A 20897-nucleotide genomic window follows, 5' to 3' on the forward strand; every position below is an offset into this window, starting at 1 on the left:
TCTAGTTGTCTACATTGACGATTTAACATACCTTTTAAAATGCTTTTTAAAGTTCAGAATAGTTCTCACCATCTCTGTAAATGCAGTCATCGTGTGGCTGTCCTTTCTAGTATTCAGAGTATTTTGTTAGAAAGTACTATGGAAGTGATACTGAAACTTTAGTTCAGTACTGTCAATATGCTATGGTTCTTTTTCTTTGAGAACTATTTGAGTTTGTATGTTTAAAATACCTTCTGATATGTGTCTTATATTCCATTGCTCTTCATTATTTTCTGTCAGTTTTTAACTATTTAGCTGTTACCTTTAATTATAGCATAAACTAAAGCACAGATTACATCTTTTTCATGTTTTATTAGAAAATTGTATTCCCTGTTGGGTCCACATTGCTAGCAGCATTTTCCTCGGTGGCCTACAACATGATAACTTCTGTAATTAATTTTATCTGCCCTATAAGATTTTTTCATGTTCAGTGACTTAAAACCACACTGAATGATCTCTAAATCAGACTAATTTATTCTAAAGTATATGTGAGATTCCTGGATTTCTAAAATATAATTCTTTAGAAAATAAGATTTTTTTTTCTTTTTTTGGTAATTAATTTATTTTTTATTGGAGGCAAATTATTTTACATATTATATTGGTTGGTTTTGCCATACATTGATGTGAATTCGCCCCAGGTTTACATAAGTTCCCCCTCCTGAACCCCCCTCCCACCTCCCTCCTCCCTTTATCCTCCCTCTGGGTCATCCCCGCATGCCAGCCAATGTCAGTCATTCACTTCATCTCTGGGCCTAAAAAGAATAGATGTGTTTTAGTATCCATATCAAGTGCAATACTGGTCTTTCCTTAGATGCAGTGCCTTGGCTTGCTGCCAGTTTGTACTGCCCTCTACCAGCTCTGCACTCAGCTGCTGGGGCCTCTGTCCCATTTCCTAGATAGTGCTGCTATCACTGTGCTGGATCAGGGTCTTGCTCCCTCTTCTACTCTCTATAGTCTTCAGGATAGTTGCTAGAAAGTGGGGGAAAATACAGAGGTCCAAAACTGACATTATGGACTGTATGGGACCTAATGGTATTCTGGAGAGGAATATTGTCAGAGTTCCATGGAGGCACAAGTTACAAACAGTATACAATGGCAGTTACCTTAAGTTTTCTTTAATAAAGTCTTATGCTGTGGGTAACTAGGTGTGATTTGTGACTATAAAAGTATAATACTAAAGATTATACTTTTTCCTCTCAGCTTTGAGGTATATATATATATATATAAAAATTCACTTTAGAATTTTAAAAGTACATTTTTTATAGAGATTTATTTTTATTTTTTAACTCTTAATGACAGTTTGCCTTATTACAGAGACCTGTTTGTGTGTACACACATATATATTGTAAGTAGCTAGATACATCAAAACAATATAGACGTCTGGGGTTGCTTGGGTTATTTCAGGGTTATTTCAATAAATCTGGGCCTCAGTTTATCTAATGAAGAAGCAAGAAAAAAATGCTCTGATAAATTGGAGATAAAAATCTTCTGAGGCTTAGAGAAAAGTTAGGATGGCAAATGGTAGGCATATTGTTGCCATCTTCTGTTGATGGTGTCCTGAGCTGGGCAGGGGTCCAGAACTTAGAAGAGGAAAGTGACATAGATGCAAGAGACTTGATGTTTCTGGTCTAGGAACTTCATAACCAAAGATAATTAAAATTGTAGGCCAGTTTATCTACAGAGCACTGTTCATTTCTCTACCAAATGATGAGAGTAAATTTGAAAGTAAATTTAAGCCTGCCAGGTTCCTCTTTCCATGGGATTCTCCAAGCAAGAATACTAGCGTGAGTAGCTGTTCCCTTCTCCAGGAGATCTTTCTGACCCAGGGATTGAACCTGGATCTCCCACATTGCAGGCAGATACTCTACCATCTGAGCCACTGGGGAAGCCCATAAAATAATTGGGCAGTGACTAAATAGCATGATCTACATTGCTCAGGAAAAGAGTTTCAAAATGGGAGGAAAGGATTTAAAATGGAATAATGTCTAAATCTAGCACCTGCTTGTTTAACTTTAATACCTTTCTCCACTTTCGATTATTAAACATATATATATATATATATATTTGTATTGTTATAGTAAATGCATTATTTGGCTTGAAGTATTATGAACAGTGTTGGGCACATACATGTTCAAAAGATACAAGTCTCTTGCTGTTAACCACATCTCTGTCCAGTGTTTTCAGTGGACAAAGGTTACAGTCACTATATAGAATCTACCTATAACAGTTCCTTAAGGGAAATTCCTATTTGTTTCAAACTTGTCCTCCCTAGGCAGGGAGTCAATGTTTGAAATATAGTGAAAAACTACTAACTATAGTTTGATCACATAGTGCATTCTAACTACCCTCTTATTTTCACATATGTGGTTAGTTATCTTAGTGTTCAGTGCTGTGCATCATCAGAAGGCAGTTATAATACTTTTGCCTCTTTTTTGGTTACAGTTGAAATTGCAGCATCCAATGGCTAAGTTTCAGCTCTCTTAGTCATGCCTCACTTTTTTTTCTATCTTAAAGGCAGCTACATCTTTTATTTTGGAGAAGGAAATGGCAACCCACTCCAGGATTCCTTCCTGGAGAATCCCATGGACAGAAAGGTCGCAAAGAGTCGGACACGACTGAGCGACTTCACTTCACATCTTTTATTTACTTTCCCATTTGCTTTTTTCTAGCTTTTGTTGTAGAACTGTGCAAATGTCATCAATATTTCATAAATTATAGCATCTCTTCCAGCTTCCGAGGTGGTTCAGTGGTAAAGAATCTTCCTGCCAATGCAGAAATAGCAAGAGACGTGGGTTCGATCCTTGGGTCTGGAAGATCCCCTGGAGTAGGAAATGGCAACCCACTTCAGTATTCTTGGCTGGAGAATTCCATGGACAGAAGGTTCTGGCAGGCTGTATAGTCCATGGGGTTGTAAAGAGTTGTATGCTACTGAGCACACAGTATCTTTTCAATCATTTTTCTTCAGTGGGAGATAGCTTGATTCCTATATTTACTGAAGTATTTACTAAAATGAGTAATTGTTCTCAGTTTTTTCCTGGTGGATCCAAATCTTATGGATTTGTTCAACTATCCAGTAATTTAGTTAAGACTTAATTCAGATTTTTTTTTTCCCTGTGTTCTAAATAAATGTACAGCTGATTTACTCTCCCTTTTTTTTTTTTTGTTTTTTTTTGTTTTAAAGGAACCTAGGTAAAAATGGCTTATCTAACAGTAGCATTTTATTGGATAAATGTCCGCCACCAAGACCACCATCTTCACCATACCCTCCCTTGCCAAAGGAAAAGTTGAATCCACCTACACCTAGTATTTATGTGAGTCTGAATTGACTGACTAGAAATAAATCAAACCAGTATTTGCACCTACCTGTCTGCCGTAAGATCTTGCTTTAAATCAATATGGATGCCCTTTAGGAAACATTAAAATTATTGGTGGCAGCTTGAATGTTTTGGGGGAAAATGATATATTCAAAAAGATTTTGTTGTAATAGCATTTAAAACATGTCTTCTCAGATATTAATTATAATTATATTACAGTAGCATGAAATACTTTTTTACTACCCCCAATTTTTAACAGATTTAGGCAAAAACCACTTAAAAAGTAACTTTTGAAATAAGCTGTGTTTTAAATCTGCATTTTACTAGTTGTAAGGACCTTAACATTCATTCTGTTTTATCCGTCTACCAAAAAAATGATATTTAACTTCCCAAAATAAAGGTGTTCAAGAGTATAAAATGTGATGATAGATATGTCATTAAAAGACTTAATAGATTATTTAGAACTGAGGATTAGTTTTGCTTAATAGACATTTAGACATCTCATATAGGAAGTTGATAAGAGTTCAGTCAAAGCAACTCTTACTTATCTTTCTCCGAAATAGGTCCTCCTACCCCATTTCTTTCTATCTTCCCGTTTCCCCATTTCTACCCCAAATGAAAAAATTTCATTGATTTTAAACACTGATTTTTTTCTCTCTTTTATAATAAAGATCACATACATAAAATTTATCGTCTTAACCATTTTTAAGTGTATAGTTCAGTGGTGTTAAGTATATTCTTATTGTTTAAACCAGTTCTCCAGAACATTTTCATCTGGCAGATCTGAAGTTTAATACCCATTTGAAAAACAGCTCCCTCTTCTCTGGTCTCCCCAGCCCCGGTAGCCATCACTCTGTTTTCTATTTGTATGAATTTGGCTACGTTAGATACCTCATGTAAGTTAAATTATGCACAGTTTTTCTTTTTGTGACTGACTTATTTTCATTTAAAGTGTCTTCAAGATTCATTCACGTTGTACCATGTGATAGGACTTTCTTCCTTTTTAAGGCTGAATAATATTTAAACCATTTTTATTTTGAAGTTTAAATTTTACCTCTCGTGTCAATGGACAAGAGAAATGTATGTGGTTACTAATTCCAATTAGAATCAAAAGACATAGTGATAAAAAAATTAAAAAATAGAAGTAATGGCACATAGAATGCATTATTTATTTAAATTGTAAAAAGTAATGAATGTGAATTTGGCATAATATTTTCTAAAAGGTTTACTTTATAGAGATCTAACAATATATTTTAATTTTGCAGTTGGAAAATAAACGTGATGCTTTCTTTCCTCCATTACATCAATTTTGTACAAATCCAAACAACCCTGTTACAGTAATACGTGGCCTTGCTGGAGCTCTTAAGTTGGGTAAGCTTTAAATAAGAAAAAGGAAAAGTATTTGATTTCCTTTACTATCTATTCTAAAGTACTAGCAGAAACTTTTTTCTATTCTTTTGTTGTAATTTTTCACATTTTCATTTTAATATTTTCCTGTCTCAGAGAGAGGAGGAGGGAGGGAGAATTACTTTTTTACTTTAGCTTTTATTTTCATGCTGTTATGTAATTATGATTTAGGTTGACTAATAGAAATTTTTAATATAAGATTCAGGTAAAACTTGATATTACTATTAAGTACTGTAGCCTCCTAAATAGTTCTTCTCACTTTCAGAGATTAAATAAATGAGTGAATGTTCATTCCATGGCCCCTTGATTTTTCTCCCTCTGTTGATGGCATGACAGTTAGGTCCAGGGCTTCAGAGTGTGCAGAGGCCCTAATGTTTTAGGGGAATTAGATAAGAGTACCATGAAACATTTTTCTTTTTTACTTAAAGGAAAAATAAAAGCACTTTTAAAAATATTATTCCAAATATATTTTTATTTATTAACTACATTTATTTATTTATGAAGACCTGGGACTTTTCTCTACCAAAACTTTGGTAGAAGCTAACAATGAACATATGGTGGAAGTGAGGACACAGTTGTTGCAGCCAGCAGATGAGAACTGGGATCCCACTGGAACAAAGAAAATCTGGCATTGTGAAAGTAATAGATCTCATACTACAATTGCTAAATATGCACAGTACCAGGCCTCCTCTTTCCAGGAATCATTGAGAGTAAGTACTTACTGAAAATTACTTTTATTTTTGAGATTGTTATTTTATTTTATACTATTTTGCTTTGAAAGGGAGCTTTTGTAAGCATCTTATTCTTTTATTGTTGCATAAAATAGTTTTTTATTATTCTTATTTATATAAAATATAAATGCTATCCAGTTCACTCTTACTACTAAGTATAAGCAAACCTATGGGTTGATAAATACTGTTACTGTCTAGTGAGGTGTCTCTGTTATTTCTGGTACATTTCTATTTAAAGAAGTGTTTCTTAACCTTGGCATTATTCACATTTTGGGTTGGATAGTTCTTTGCTGTGGGGAGCTGCCCTGTGTATTGTAGAATATTTAGTAGCTGCCCTGACCTCTCCCTACTGAATGTCCATAGCATACCCCCTATTCCAGTTTTGACAATCAAAAATGTCTCCAGACATGCCAAATGTCCCCTGTGAGGCAGAATTATCCCTAATTGGGAACTGCTGATATTAGAAGATAAACTAAGTCTCAAGTTTGCTGTATGCTTGCAGAGTTCCTTGTCTTATGCCTTCCCATTAAACTATTAGGTTAGTATTATCTGATATATAACTCTTCCAGGAAGCATTACCCATCTCAGTCTGAAAGAGAAAACTCCAAGAGAGGCATAAATTATTTCAAAATATACAGAAAATTAAGGAACAAAACTTTGAAAAATAATCAGGATTATTATTAAGATTCATAGGCCTTTCAGCAATGAAGCATTACTAAAATCCTTTAGCACTGAAATGAGAATTTCATGAATTCTCCTACAAAGTGATCATAAAACATCCATAAAAGTGACTTTATTAAATGTATTACTCAAACACTTACCTGTACTAAGTTGTTCTGTACATATCCCACAGCTGAAATTTAATATGTTCCTGCAAGTCTTTTATTTGCAATTCTGCTTAGCTCTGTTTAAAATTCTGACCTGAGTTCACATTTTCAATCTAGGCAACATTTGTACCTGCTTAATCATATGATTGTTCCTTTCTCACTACCACTCCCTATATCATATAGAGAAAGTCATCTAATAAAAACTATCCTGCAACTTATATGAGTTGCAGGAAATTTGTTGTTCATATAAATCTCTCTCGGAGAAGGCAATGGCAAGCCACTCCAGTACTCTTGCCTAGAAAATCCCATGGATGGAGGAGCCTGGTGGGCTGCAGTCCGTGGGGTCGCTAAGGGTCGGACACGACTGAGCGACTTCACTTTCACTTTTCACTTTCACACATTGGAGAAGGAAATGGCAACCCACTCCAGTGTTCTTGTCTGGAGAATCCCAGGGAAGGGGGAGCCTGGTGGGCTTCCGTCTATGGGGTCACACAGAGTCGGACACGACTGAAGTGACTTAGCAGTAGCAGCAGCATAAATCTCTCTAGTTCAAACTTCTGAGATACTTCAACTCCATGGTAGTATTATGGTCAGAAAAGAAATAGATAATAAGCAGGATTCAGAGATCATCAAGGAAATTATTGGAATAAGATGCTGAGAGGCAGAGTATTTAAATAGAAATTGATCCATAATCAAAGAAACAGTGGTTTCTGTGTGTCCTTTGGAGGTGTGTGAAAAATTTAACAAATGTTTAAAAAGCATACACATTTAAAGGGAGGGAGGCAGAAATGTCACTAAGTATACCTAAGTCAGAAATTGTAGGACAGAGGTAAAAAGATACCATGTCAGTGACAGGGGAAATAATAAATAATAGTAATATTTGCATTGAAAAGCTCCTGTATTTGTCCAGCATTTAATTTACTTGCTAATGTTGTAAATGTTTATAATTCACGTATAATTCATTTTGAGGGAGAAAAGATTTATCCCAGAAATAACTTTCTCACATTTGTCCATAATAAAGAATAGAGAAAATCTTACCCTCTGCCTTTCCATATGCATTGCATACATATATAATTACATATACACGCACACTTCTGTTAGTTGAGGAAATTTATAATCAAGGTTGCCACTTCTGGGCCTCTCAACCTAAGTTTCCTCTCTTGAAAGTGTGGAGGAATGGAGCAGGAATGAGAATCTATAGTTTTTCTTCTTTAGGAGAATATTAGTAAGGAAGACTATGGCTTGTGGAGGGGGTTAGATACCATGCCCAGTGAATTTTGACTTTGCTTGGCTTTCTATTTAATGTGGTCTTAGAAGAAATTTTCATGTGAGAGAGGTCTATAGAAACTTAGTTTCAATACTCCACCATTGATCAATATGCAAACTTTTCAATCGTATGGTAAAAAGGTTGCAGTATAAATACTAAACTGGAATGCTTTTTGCTTATATACAGGAAGAGAATGAGAAAAGAAGTCACCATAAAGACCACTCAGATAATGAATCTACATCTTCAGATAAGTAAGTAATTTGTAATGTCCACTTAGTATTTCTGTTTAAAAGGCATGTTTCTAATATTGTCTCTCTCTTTAAGTTCTGGGAGGAGAAGGAAAGGACCCTTTAAAACCATAAAGTTTGGGACCAACATTGACCTGTCTGATGACAAAAAGTAAGTCTTTCTAGTAGTGTTTCTGTTAACTGATACAAAGAGGTGTCCTATTAGCATGACTGAGAATTGTCTAGTTTCCTCTTCTGTTTTATTCCTTGTCATTTTTCTAAATTAATATGCAGGTTTTAGCCTAATTATTTTTGCTAGGTTTTACAATTATTTTCTTGGACTTAAAACTCTTGTATACATTTTCAAGACCCTTCTATATGTTGTTCCACAATCATAAAATTATAATTATATCCAAATATATTTGTAAAATTATACAACAATTATAAAAATAAGGAAGTCAGTTTTTTTCGGTTTAATTTTTATGCTTTTTGTTAGGCTGTTTTCTTTGCAAAATTTAAAAATTTAAGCATTCCAGAGTTTTCCTATGTAGAAGTAAAATATTTATAGATTTGATTGTTTTTCTGATTGGAACACAAGGTTCTTAAAGTTTTTTACTACACATATTATAGCAGGGTTTCACTCTTGATCTGTTTTTTTTATTGCAGGTGGAAATTGCAGCTACATGAGCTGACTAAACTTCCTGCTTTTGTGCGTGTTGTATCAGCAGGAAATCTTCTAAGCCACGTTGGTCATACCATACTGGGTATGAACACAGTTCAACTATACATGAAAGTTCCAGGAAGCAGAACACCAGGTAACTTTTATGAACTAACAATTAACACACAAATTGATCAAAATGTGAACCACGCAAAAGAGACCTGGATTCTTTTCATTTATAATGAATGAAACTGATAGAGTTGTTTCTATTACAAGATATGACTCTTGAACTGAGCTCAGATTACTAATATTTTTCCCCCTTGGTAGTATCTTTTTAAAAATGTAATATCCTTGAAATAACAGCAGTGTAATCTGGAAACTTGATCATTGGAGTATTCCTGGGAAAAGAAGTCCCTGTGACTTAAAGACTATTTTTGATCCCATCTACTGGAGACTGGCAGGGTTGTCCTAAACTTTTACCACAATCATGATAAGAACGATGTTTTATATTATAGCAGTGCAAAACAGTTTTTTAGAATAATACATTTTCTAATCCATTCCCTTCTATTGTCTAGCAAAGGAAGTGTACGTTGCAATCCCCTTGTTGAATTGCAGTGTACACTTTATAACAGCACTTGATGTGGAGACATTACTAGCCCAATCCTGGTATCTAGTCCAGATTTTACCACCCAACTAGGCTTGTCACTTTGACAAGTCACTATTCTTCTCTGGGTCTTTTTTTTTCCATTTGTAAAGTAGAGTTACATTAATTTTAGACTTAGAATTCTGTCCAGCACTAATATATCATGTTTTTTGTGTTCCCTTTGATTGACATGAAATTTCACAGGGTGATGTTCAAATTATTTAACAATTAGGATGGGTGTTGGTGATCAAAAGTTTAGTTATACCAATGCCTGCAAGCTGCATATCATCTTCAGGTGTTTCTGTTTGCTCCTTGAAGTAGCCATGGTTTGAAGACCAGATTGCTTCATTATTACCTGTTCATTGAATTGTACCTAAAAAATTGTTTCAAGATAGGCCTATGCTTGCTTCTGGGTAAAGTAGGTCAGTAGTTCCCAGTTCTGGCTGCTCATTAGAATTTTCTAATAAGCTTTTAAAATATGTGTCTGGAGACTGAGAGCCGGGCATCCATATTTAAAAAAAAAAAAAAATAGAAGTTCTTCAGAGAATTCTAGTATACAGCCAGGATTAATACCATTAGGCTGTAGTTTGTGTCCTCCGGCCATTGGAAGCCCAGTTCTGTGATATTTTATGAATAGTTGAATAAAGTAGAAACAGTTTTGGAATAAATGGTAGAAGATCTATCTACTCCTTACTCTGTCATTTAGACACCAGTGTAAATGCTAAGCAATTTATTTGAATTCTCTGTAGTTCATTTTTCTTAATGTATGTTGAATTGGATTGGTTCTATTAGCATTCATTTCAACTGAAATTTTCTCTCATCAATTTGAATTATTTCATGCAGATGTATTATCCTAATATCAAATAATGCAGTTTTTCATTACAAATCAAGGGGGAAGCAAACTTGATAGATCACGTCTATGTCACTTCTGTCTAGAATGTTGGGGGTTTTTTGGTTGGTTTGTATACAAGGATAGTTTTTTAGAATGTCCTATGGAACCTTAAAGAATTTTCTAAAGAATTCTGTTAAGGTAGTGCTATCCAATAGAAATATAATGCAAATCATATATATGACTTAAATAGACTTAAATGTGACTTAAAATTTTATAGTAACATTGATGAAAAATGAAATTAATTTTATACTAATTATTTCCAAATAATCTTTTTAACATGTAATTAATACAAAATTATTGAAACAACCCCTTGAAATCCAGTATATACTTTGCAGTTATTGCACATCTCAGTTCACATTGCTGTATCTTAAGTGGTTACTGTATTAGACATCTTAGTATTAGAAGAAAAGTTAATTAGTTTGGTTCAATTTTTTAAAATTGCTTTGAGTACTTTTTTGTGGGACAAGCAGTTTGTTTTTTCGTGGGACAAGCACTTTGTTCTTGGATTTACCTAGATAAATATGTTACCTGCTTTAATGGACTTTATGATCAGCCTGTGTTGTAAACTAGAGATGCTCTCAGGTTCTACCCTAAAAGGTTGTTAGTTAGATGATAGGATCTCAACGTCTCTAATTTTAATTACAGCTTAATTTTACTTAGAGTCCATGCTATGGGCACTTCCAGTCATCTACTTGTGATAAGAGACAGTAGTTTTACGTGTACTGCTGCTACTGCTGCTGCTGCTGCTGCTAAGTCACTTCAGTCGTGTCCGACTCTGTGTGACCCCATAGACGGAAGCCCACCAGGCTCCCCCGTCCCTGGGATTCTCCAGGCAAGAACACTGGAGTGGGTTGCCATTTCCTTCTCCAATGTGTGAAAGGGAAAAGTGAAAGTAAAGTCGCTCAGTCGTGTTCGACCCCTAGCGACCCCATGGACTGCAGCCTACCAGGCTCCATCCATGGGATTTTCTAGGCAAGAGTACTGGAGTGGCTTGCCATTGCCTTCTCCATTACGTGTACTATCTTCACATTATGCTGTGATACATAGAAGACTAGGGTGTTCTGTGCACAGAGTGTGGCAAGAGCAACTACATTTTTATTAATTAAGGGGAAACTCACATAACAAAATTAAACCGTTTGAAGTATGCAGTTCAGTGACATTTAATACAGTCACTATGGTGTGTAGCCATGACTTCTGTGTAGTTGCAAGACATTTTCATTAGCCTGTGAGGAAACCCCATACCCGTTAAGTAGTCAGCCTATTTTCCCCTTCCTCTTAGCCCCTGACAACATCTAGTCTCTTCTTTCTAGCCGTATAGTGTTACTTGTTCTGGATGTTTAATATGAATGGAATCATACAGTATATTGCCTTTTGTGTCTGGCTTCTTTCACTTAGCATGTTTTTGAGGTTCATCCATACTGTATCAGAGGTTCAATTTTTATGGCCAAATAATATTCCACCATATAGATATAGAACTGTTTATTTCATTCATCAGTTGAGGGACATTTGGGATGTTTACTTTTTAGCTGTTATGAATACAGTGTTTCATGTATTCATGTACAATAATGTGTTTGAATACTTGTTTATACTTCTTTTGATTATATATCTAGAATTAGAATTGCTGAGTCTTATGACAATTCTATGTTTAACTTTTTGAGGATTTCGAAACTGCTTTCCACAACAGCTACACCATTTTACATTCCTGACAGCAGTGCAGTGTACAGAGGTTCCAATTTTTCTTCCACATCCTCGTGTACATTGCTTAGTTTCCTTTTTTTTTTATAGCTGACCCAGCAGATTTGACCTTTTGTGTGTGTGTATGGTTTTAATTTTCATGTGCTTGTTGGCCATTTGTATATCTACTCTGGGGAAAATGTCTCTAGTTCCTTCTTAATTTTTTTAATTGAGTTGTTTGCCCTTTTGTTGTAAGAGTTCTTTATATAGTCTGGATATTAATTCTTTATCACATACATGACTTGCGGTATTTCCTCGCATTTTGCAAGTTATTTCATTCTCTTGATAGTGTCGATTTTTGTACAAAAGTTTTTAAATTTTAATGAAGTTTAATTTTTTTCTTTCATCACATTCTTTTGGTGTCATATTTAAGAAACCATTGCAAAATCCAAAATTGTAAAGAATTTGTGTCTGTGTTTCCTTCTTAAATTTTTATAGTTCTTAGATTTAGATCTTTGATCCATTTGGAGTTAGTTTTTTGTGTATAGTATGAGCCAGGGGTCCAACAGTATTCTTTTACATATAGCTAACCTGTTTTCCCAGCACCATTTGTTGGAAAAACTATTTTTTTCCTCTGTGAAATGACCTTGACACCCTTGTTGAAAATCAGTTGACCATAGATGTATAGGTTTAATTCTGGAATCTTGATACTGTTCCATTGATTTTTTATCTCCATTTTTATTCCAGTACCACATGGGTTTGATTCCCTTTGAGGTAATTTTTAAAATTGGGAAGTGTGAGTCCTCAACTTAGTCATTTATCTCTTCATAGAGCTTTGAGTTACTGTCTTATATTCTTTCAATTCAGTCTGAAAAACTGTAGCATTTCTTATAGAGCAGATTGACTAAATTCTCCTTTAGTTTTGACGAGTAGTTTTGCCAGATTTTTAGTTCAGTTTTTTGTTTTTTTTTTTTGGTTAAGTTTTTTTTTTTTTCTCTTCAGCAACGTAAATATGTTAAGCTATTGCTTTCCGGACCCCATGGTTTCCGTTATGAAAACAGCTATTTTGTTGACAATCCTGTTTATGTCACAATCACTTCTCTTCTCCTGCTTTCTAGATTTTCTTTGCCTTTATACAGTCTGAGTATTATTATCTCAGAATGAATATTTTTGAATTTATCTTTCTTAGAATTGCTTAAACTTCTTGGATATGGAGATTCATGTGTTTTGTCATGTTTGGGAAGTTTTTTACTATCATTTCTTCAAATATTCTTATTGCCCCTTTCTCTTCCTCTTCTGGGACTCCTACAATGTGTGTGCATGCTCATGTCCCACGGGTCTCCTAGGGTCTGTGGATTTTTTCATTGTTTTCTTTCTTCTCTTAAGAATATATAGTTTTATTTGACCTGTCTATAAATTTGCTGATTCTTTATCCTGGTCACATCTATTGAACCGAATTCATTTCAGTTATTGTTTTTTTCAGCTTCAAACTTTTATCTTGTTCCTTATTATGATTTGTGTTTCTTCATAGATAATCACAGAAAACTACACAAAAAAACCACAATCACAGAAAACTAACCAAACTGATCACATGGACCACAGCCTTGTCTAACTCAGTGAAACTATTAGCCATACCGTGTAGGGCCACCCAAGACAGACGGGTCATGGTGGAGAGTTCTGATAAAACATGGTTCATTGGAGAAGGGAGTGGCAAACCACTTCAGTATTCTTGCCTTGAGAACCCCATGAACAGTATGAAAAGGCAAAAAAATAGGACACTGAAAGATGAACTCCCCAGGTCGGAAGGTGCCCAAAATGCTACTGAGATCAATGGAGAAATAACTCCAGAAAGAGTGAAGAGACGGAGCCAAAGCAAAAACAACACCCAGTTATGGTTGTGGCAGGTGATGGAAGTAGTCTGCTGCTCTAAAGAGCAATATTGCATAAGAACCTGGAATGTTAGGCCCATGAATCAAGGCAAATTGGAAGTGGTCAAACGGGAGATGGCTAGAGTGACATCGACATTCTAGGAATCAGTGAACTAAAATGGACTGGACTGGATGAATTTAACTCAGATGACCATTATATCTACTAATGTGGGCAAGACTCCCTTAGAAGAAATTGAGTAACCCTCATAATCAACAGAAGACTACAAAATGCAATACTTGGTTGCAGTCTCAAAAATGACAGAATGATCTCTGTTCATTTCCATGGCAAACCATTCAGTATCACAGTAATCCAAGTCTGTGCCCCGACCAGTAATGCTGAAGAAGCTGAAGTTGAACGGTTCTATGAAGACCTACAAGACCTTCTAGAACTAACACCCAAAAAAGATGTCCTTTTCACTATAGGGGACTGGAATACAAAAGTAGGAAGTCAAGAAATACCTGGAGTAACAGTCAAATTTGGCCTTGGAGTATAGAATGAAGCATGGCAAAGTCTAACAGAGTTTTGCCGAGAGAACACACTGGTCATAGCAAACACCTTCTTCCAAGAACACAACACAAGATTCTGCACATGGACACATCACCAGATGGTCAATACAGAAATCAGATTGATTATATTCTTTGCAGCCAAAGATGGAGAAGCTCTATACAGTGAGCGAAAACAAGACTGGGAGCTGACTGTGGCTCAGATCGTGCCAAATTCAGACTTAAATTGAAGAAAGTGGGGAAACCGCTAGACCATTCAGTGATGACCTAAATTAAATCCCTTACCATTATACAGTGGAAGTGAGAAATAGATTTAAGGAACTAGATCTGACAGACAGAGTGCCTGATGAACTATGCGCGGAGGTTAGTGACATTGTTCAGGAGACAGGGATCAAGACCATCCCCAAGAAGAAGAAATGCAAAAAGGCAAAAGGGCTGTCTGAGGAGGCCTTACAAATAGCTGTGAAAAGAAGAGAAGCAAAAAACAAAGGAGAAAAGGAAAGATATACGCTTGCTCCTTGGAAGGAAAGTTATGACCAACCTAGACAGCATATTAATAAGCAGAGACATTACTCTGCCAACAAAGGTCCACCTAGTCAAGGCTATGGTTTTTCCAGTAGTCATGTATGGATGTGAGAGTTGGATGGTGAAGAAAGCTGAGTGCCAAAGAATTGATGCTTTTGAACTGTGGTGTTGGAGAAGACTCTTGAGAGTCCCTTGGACTGCAAGGTGATCCAACCAGTCCATCCTAAAGGAGATCAGTCTTGGGTGTTCATTGGAGGGACTGATGTTGAAGCTGAAACTCCAGTACTTTGGCCACCTGAAGTGGAGAGCTGACTCATTTGAAAAGACGCTGATGCTGGGAGAGATTGAGGGCAGGCGGAGAAGAGGACAACAGAGGATGAGATGGTTGGATGGCATCACCGACTCAAAGGACATGGGTTTGGGGGGACTCCGGGAGTTGGTGATGGACAGGGAGGCCTGGTGTGCTCTGGTTTTTGGGGTCGCAAAGAGTCAGACACGACTAAGCAACTGAACTGAACTGATACCCGTTTGAATACAGAGTTTCGAAGAATAGCAAGGAGAGATAAGAAAGCTTTCCTCAGTGATCAGTGCAAAGAAATAGAGGAAAACAGTAGAATGGCAAAGACTAGAGTTCTGTTCAAGAAAATTGGAGATACCAAGGGAACATTTCATGCAAAGATGGGCACAATAAAGGGCAGAAATGGCATAGACCTAACAGAAGCAGAAGATACTGAGAATAGGTGGCAAGAACACACAGAAGAACTACAAAAAAGGTCTTAATGATCCAGATAATCACGATGGTGTGATCACTCACCTAGAGCCAGACATCCTGGAATGCGAAGTCAAATGGGCCTTAAGAAGCATCACGATGAACAAAGCTAGTGGAGGTAATGGAATTTCAGTTGAACTATTTCAAATCCTGCACTCAATATGCCAACAAATTTGGAGAACTCAGGAGTGGCCACAGAAAAGGTCACTGAAAAGGTCAGTTTTCATTCCAATCCCAAAGAAAGGCAATGCCAAAGAATGTTCAAACTACCGCACACTTGCACTCATCTCATATGCTACCAAAATAATGCTCAAAATTCCAAGCCAGGCTTCATCAGTATGTGAACCATGAACTTCCAGTTGTTCAAACTGGACTTAGAAAAGACAGAGGAACCAGTCATAAAATTGTCAACATCTGTTGGATCACCATAAAAGCACAAGAGTTCCTGAAAAACATCTATTTCTGCTTTATTGACTATGCCAAAGCCTTTGACTGTGTGGATCACAATAAACTGGAAAATTCTGAAAGAGATGGGAATACCAGACCACCTGACCTGCCTCCTGAGAAATCTGTATGCAGGTCAGGAAGCAACAGTTAGAACTGGACATGGAACAACAGACTGGTTCGAAATTGCAAAAGGAATATGTCAAGGCTGTCTATTGTCACCCTGCTTATTTAACTTATATGTGGAGGACATATGCAAAATGCTGGGCTGGATGCAGTACAAGCTGGAATCAAGATTGCCGGAAGAAATATCAGTAACCTCAGATATGTAGATGACACCACCCTTATGGCAGAAAGTGAAGAACTAAAAAGCCTTTTGGTGAAAGAGGAGAGTGAAAATGTTGGCTTCAAACTCTACATTCAGAAAACTAAGATCATGGCATCCAGTCTCATCACTTCATGGCAAATAGATGGGGAAACAGTGGCTGACTTTATTTTGGGGGGCTCCAAAATCCCGGCACATGGTGACTGCAGCCATGAAATTAAAAGACGCTTGCTCCTTGGAAGGAAAGCAATGACCAACCTAGAGAGCATGTTAACTTTGGCAGCAAACGTCCGTATAGTCAAAGCTGTCGTTTTTCCAGTAGTCATGTATGGATGTGAGAGTTGGACTATAAAGAAAGCTGAGTGCCAAAGAATTGATTCTTTTGAACTGTGGTGTTGCAGAAGACTCTTGAGAGCCCCTTGCACTGCAAGGAGATCCAACCAGTCCATCCTAAATGAAATCAGTCCTGAATACTCATTGCAACGACTGATGCTGAAGTTGAAACTCCAATACTTTGGCCACCTGATGCAAAGAACTGACTCCTTGGAAAAGACCCTGATGCTGGGAAAAATTGAAGACAGGAGGAGAAGGGGATGAGAGAGGATGAGATGGTTGCATGGTATCACCGACTCAATGGACATGAATTTGAGTAAGCTCCGGGCATTGGTGATGGACAGGGAAGCCTGGTGTGCTGCAGTCCATGGCGTCGCGAAGAGTTGGACAGGACTGAGCGACTGAAGTGAACTGATTGATGATCTGTTTTTTGAGGCATCATTCTCCTTGTTTCCTTTTATTCTTTCGCATGGTTTTCTTTAACTCTTTAAGTATATTTTAAGATAGTTGATATAAAGTATTTGTCTCTGAATTCCAGTGTCTGTGCCTTTTCAGGAATACGTTTTGTTAATTTCTTTTTTTTTTTTCTTTCTATAACTAGACCATACTTTGTTTCTTTATATACCTCATGAGTTTTTGTTGAAAACTGATTTCTTGAGTATTTGTAGAATGTGGTCTCTGAAGTCTCTGTCCCTTTAGCATAGCGCTCAGCTAGTGTTTGACATTTTGAATATTATGTTGTGGCAGTTAGCAGAAATCAGATTCTCCTCTTTTCTAAGGTTTGTTACTATTGCTTGTTATGGGCTATAGTTGTTTATTTATTTAGTGACTTTCCACGTTTTTTTTTTTTCTTCTGTCATTCATATATCTGTTCTCTTTCAGGTTCTTTTCCCATTTAGGCCATTACAGAGTATTGAGTAGAGTTCCCTGTGCTATACAGTAGGTACTCATTAGTTATCTATTTTCATATGTATTGAGAGTGAAGTAGATCAGTCATGTCTGACTCTTTACGACCATATGGACTGTAGCCCACCAGGCTCCTCTGTACAAGGCATTTTCCAGGCAGGAATACTGTAGCGGGTTGCAATATTCTTCTCCAGGGGATCTTCCTGACCCAAGGATCGAACTCAGGTCTCCCACATTGCAGGCAGACTCCTTACCCTCTGAGCCACATGGAATCCCTTTTATATGTAGTAGTCACCCTGTTTTTACAAAGACTGTATTCCTTGTCATATATGGGCACTGAAGTGTCCTTTCCGTTAATTATCTCAGTGTTGATACTATAGATTTCTTTAAATGCCTCTTGCCCTGGGCATATATGTGACTTCTAAATTTTACAGTATCCAGAGGAACTTTTCAAAGCCTTTATTCCTGTGAAATCTCACTCCCTAGCTTTTCCATCCAAGCATTTGGGATGTCTGTTGTTTGCTCCAGGTGGTTCTTTTGTTTGTTTTGTTTTTTGCCCTTGGTGGCATCAGCTTGTTCTTTAGTCTTGCAATGTTTTGTGAGGTCCTCTTGCATTGAAATACTTGTGCTGATAGAGCTCTGAGGTAGGTGAAAGAACGAGAAGTCCCTTTTCTGTCAGCCTTTTGGGGAAACTGCAGGGTAGACAAAACAGAACAGAATTCTTTGGGAACAAGATCTACTCTGCTCCCTCCAGAACCAAGGACACTCACATCAGGAATTCACAGTACTATTTTTTAAGTTCACTGTCACAGCAGTGGTAGAAATGTATTTAAGTCACCTTTCTTTTGGTCAGTTGTTCATTTCTGTAAACTTTTGACTATATTCTCCAAATTTCTGATGAGGTTGCTTCTGACAGTTTTCACCAGGTGTTTTTATCATTGTTTGGTATTTCTGTCAAGTTCCCTCCTCGGCCATTTTTGTTGACACCATTCCTGCCACTACATACAGTTTGAAAATCAGACTTCTTGCCTCTCTATTGATATCCTAATGCTACTTGTGAGAAATGGGAATTAGTTCACAAGGAAGAAGTGGTAATAATATCAATAATAGCTAATAATTATTACTTACCATGTATTAGGCAACATTCAAAGCAGTCTTTATTTCATTGTTCCTCAGAACAACCGACTGACTTATTGAAATCATTATCACCAAACCAAATCTTATAAGAAACTGAATCAGAAAGGTTTAGAAACTTGCCCAGTGTCACATCATAACTAAGCCAAGGAACCTGGCTTCACAACCTAAGCTTTTAACCATGATTTAGGTTGTCTTCCACAGAGCTCCTACTGAAGAAGTTAGGAGTTGACCAAACTCAGCTCTAAGACTTGACATATACTGATAAACAACTGAATAACACAGGAGCATTTTCTGTTGAACATTTCTAAGGTTTCATTTCTAAAGACACATTTTTCTATAGAATTTATTGTATGCTGATTATTTTTTTCTTTTCACATTTCAGGTCATCAAGAAAATAACAATTTCTGTTCAGTTAACATTAATATTGGTCCAGGTGACTGTGAATGGTTTGTTGTTCCGGAAGGTTACTGGGGTGTTCTGAATGACTTCTGTGAAAAGTAGGTTTCCAAACTGAATTTTATTAAACATTATTATTTGAAAACAGTTATTGTAAAGGGCAACTTGCTAAGCTAGATATCCTAATGCATGTAAGCAATTTTCACTTAGCATTCAGCAGGAAATTCATTTATAAAATGATTTGATTATAAACCTATTATTTTATGTTATTGGGAGTATTTTAAGAAAGATACCTTAAAGCCACTTCATGCAGTAGTGATAGTCTTGAATTTAATGGGTAGAAAGTTGAGTTGTTTACTGGGTTAATTAAGCAGTTGATGTATAAATACTTGTTTATGTGAAAGAAACATTGTTCTTAGTTAAGTGGCTTTAGAAATGGAAGGAATTCTATAATTGAGCACCCTTTGAGGTTGTTAATAACTTGAATGTATTACTCTTTGCTGTATCATCATGATACAAACTCTTTAAAACTACATTGGCAAATTTTCTTATAAAGCAATTTTATAGGATTTAAACAATAGCTTCAGATTTTGTCACCTAGAATTGAAAGAATTCACATAGTGGAAATGTTCCTTTCCTTAAGTTCCTAGAAGCTCTTCATTTAATTATCTTCTGTTAAAGGGTACTTGGGAATTGTTTTCACTAATTTAAATTTAGTTATTTGTCTTATTTTGTTTAAAAAAATTACTCCATTACTTAAGATCCTGGTTTTTTCCATTTGTAATAAAATTGGAAAATTATTATAGCTAGAACTATGAATTATACATACATTTGGTGTTATTTCCTCTCCAGCCCAGTAGGATAAAGAGGGGGAAACCACCTAAAACATTTATGTATGAGAGACTTTGAAAATTAATTATACACCTACTATACATACTGACTTATAGTTTGCAAATTTTGGGTTAAAAGATCCTTGCTGTCAATATCTTGATTTAGCATGAAATGTAAATATAGTTCACATTTTTACTATATATAGTGTATATATATATATATATATATACACACACACACTATATAAATACGGTTGCAAAAACAACCATAATACGACAGAATTTCTTTGTATACAAGCAGAAGGTAATCACCTTTTATTTTCTTTGCTATATAGGTTTCCTTTAATTGTAAGAAAGCTCAAGATGTGGAATTTTAAAGGGTCAAATGCTCTTATGAAATAACCTGATCCATTTTAATCTTTACTGGACTGGTAGTCTGGTGGTAGCAAAGAACTGTATCATACAGAAAATCTCTGTGGCGCTTCAGAAATATTTTTATTTCTTAAACTTTGAGATACTATTTAGTATATTATTGTAGCTACAGTACAGTGATCCTTTTTCATTATTTCTGAGTAGGATTGACTATTTTTACGATTTAGTGTTCTTTTCAATCTGAATGGAGAGGTAACCTGGAAATAGGTAATTGAAATAGGCAGATGATGTCTAAAAAGCTTGAACATGGGGATAATAGAAAAGTCTGAAGAGTTAGGTAAATTTAACTTAGTTTCAGAAATACCACTTGCTACCTCTGCGTTTCAGTGTAATTTTGTTTCATAGAAGGATTGTTATTTGTGATATTAAGTGATTCGACCATATCTTTGTAGTTTGTTTTATGACTTTATATTTATCATGAAATAACCAGTCATTTGACTGTATGATAGAGAAGATACTTGATTTTTTGTTGTAGTTATTAGCTTGAGTTGTTTTTTTATCCTAGTTATTGATTATTAGATGGTGTTGATTGCTTGCTTGCTTTTGGATAGAAAGTTTTCTCCAGTGCACATGGGATAAATAGGGCTAGGACTTGTTTATAACCATATTCCGCTTTACAGACAAGTTTTTCTAAACTGTAGTTGTAAAAATATTTCATATCATGATGAAATAGAATTAAAAGCCAGATT

General features: G+C 35.9%; 1 protein-coding gene across 5 annotated transcripts in view; it reads left to right on the forward strand.

Moving 5' to 3' along the window:
* KDM6A (lysine demethylase 6A) overlaps nucleotides 1-20897 on the forward strand; it is a 192874-nt gene that overhangs the window by 151468 nt on the left and 20509 nt on the right. For all 5 annotated transcript variants that reach the window (XM_055393513.2, XM_055393512.2, XM_055393514.2 and 2 more), the window contains 7 exons: nucleotides 3221-3350; nucleotides 4619-4724; nucleotides 5265-5470; nucleotides 7772-7836; nucleotides 7910-7984; nucleotides 8479-8627; nucleotides 18933-19047. In XM_055393513.2, coding sequence (XP_055249488.1) covers nucleotides 3221-3350; nucleotides 4619-4724; nucleotides 5265-5470; nucleotides 7772-7836; nucleotides 7910-7984; nucleotides 8479-8627; nucleotides 18933-19047 — 846 coding nt within the window. The remainder of the gene's footprint in view (nucleotides 1-3220; nucleotides 3351-4618; nucleotides 4725-5264; nucleotides 5471-7771; nucleotides 7837-7909; nucleotides 7985-8478; nucleotides 8628-18932; nucleotides 19048-20897) is intronic.

This window comes from Moschus berezovskii, chromosome X (genome assembly GCF_049115385.1).
Source record: "Moschus berezovskii isolate FMDL1 chromosome X, NW_MosBer_1.0, whole genome shotgun sequence".
Lineage (NCBI taxonomy): Eukaryota > Metazoa > Chordata > Mammalia > Artiodactyla > Moschidae > Moschus > Moschus berezovskii.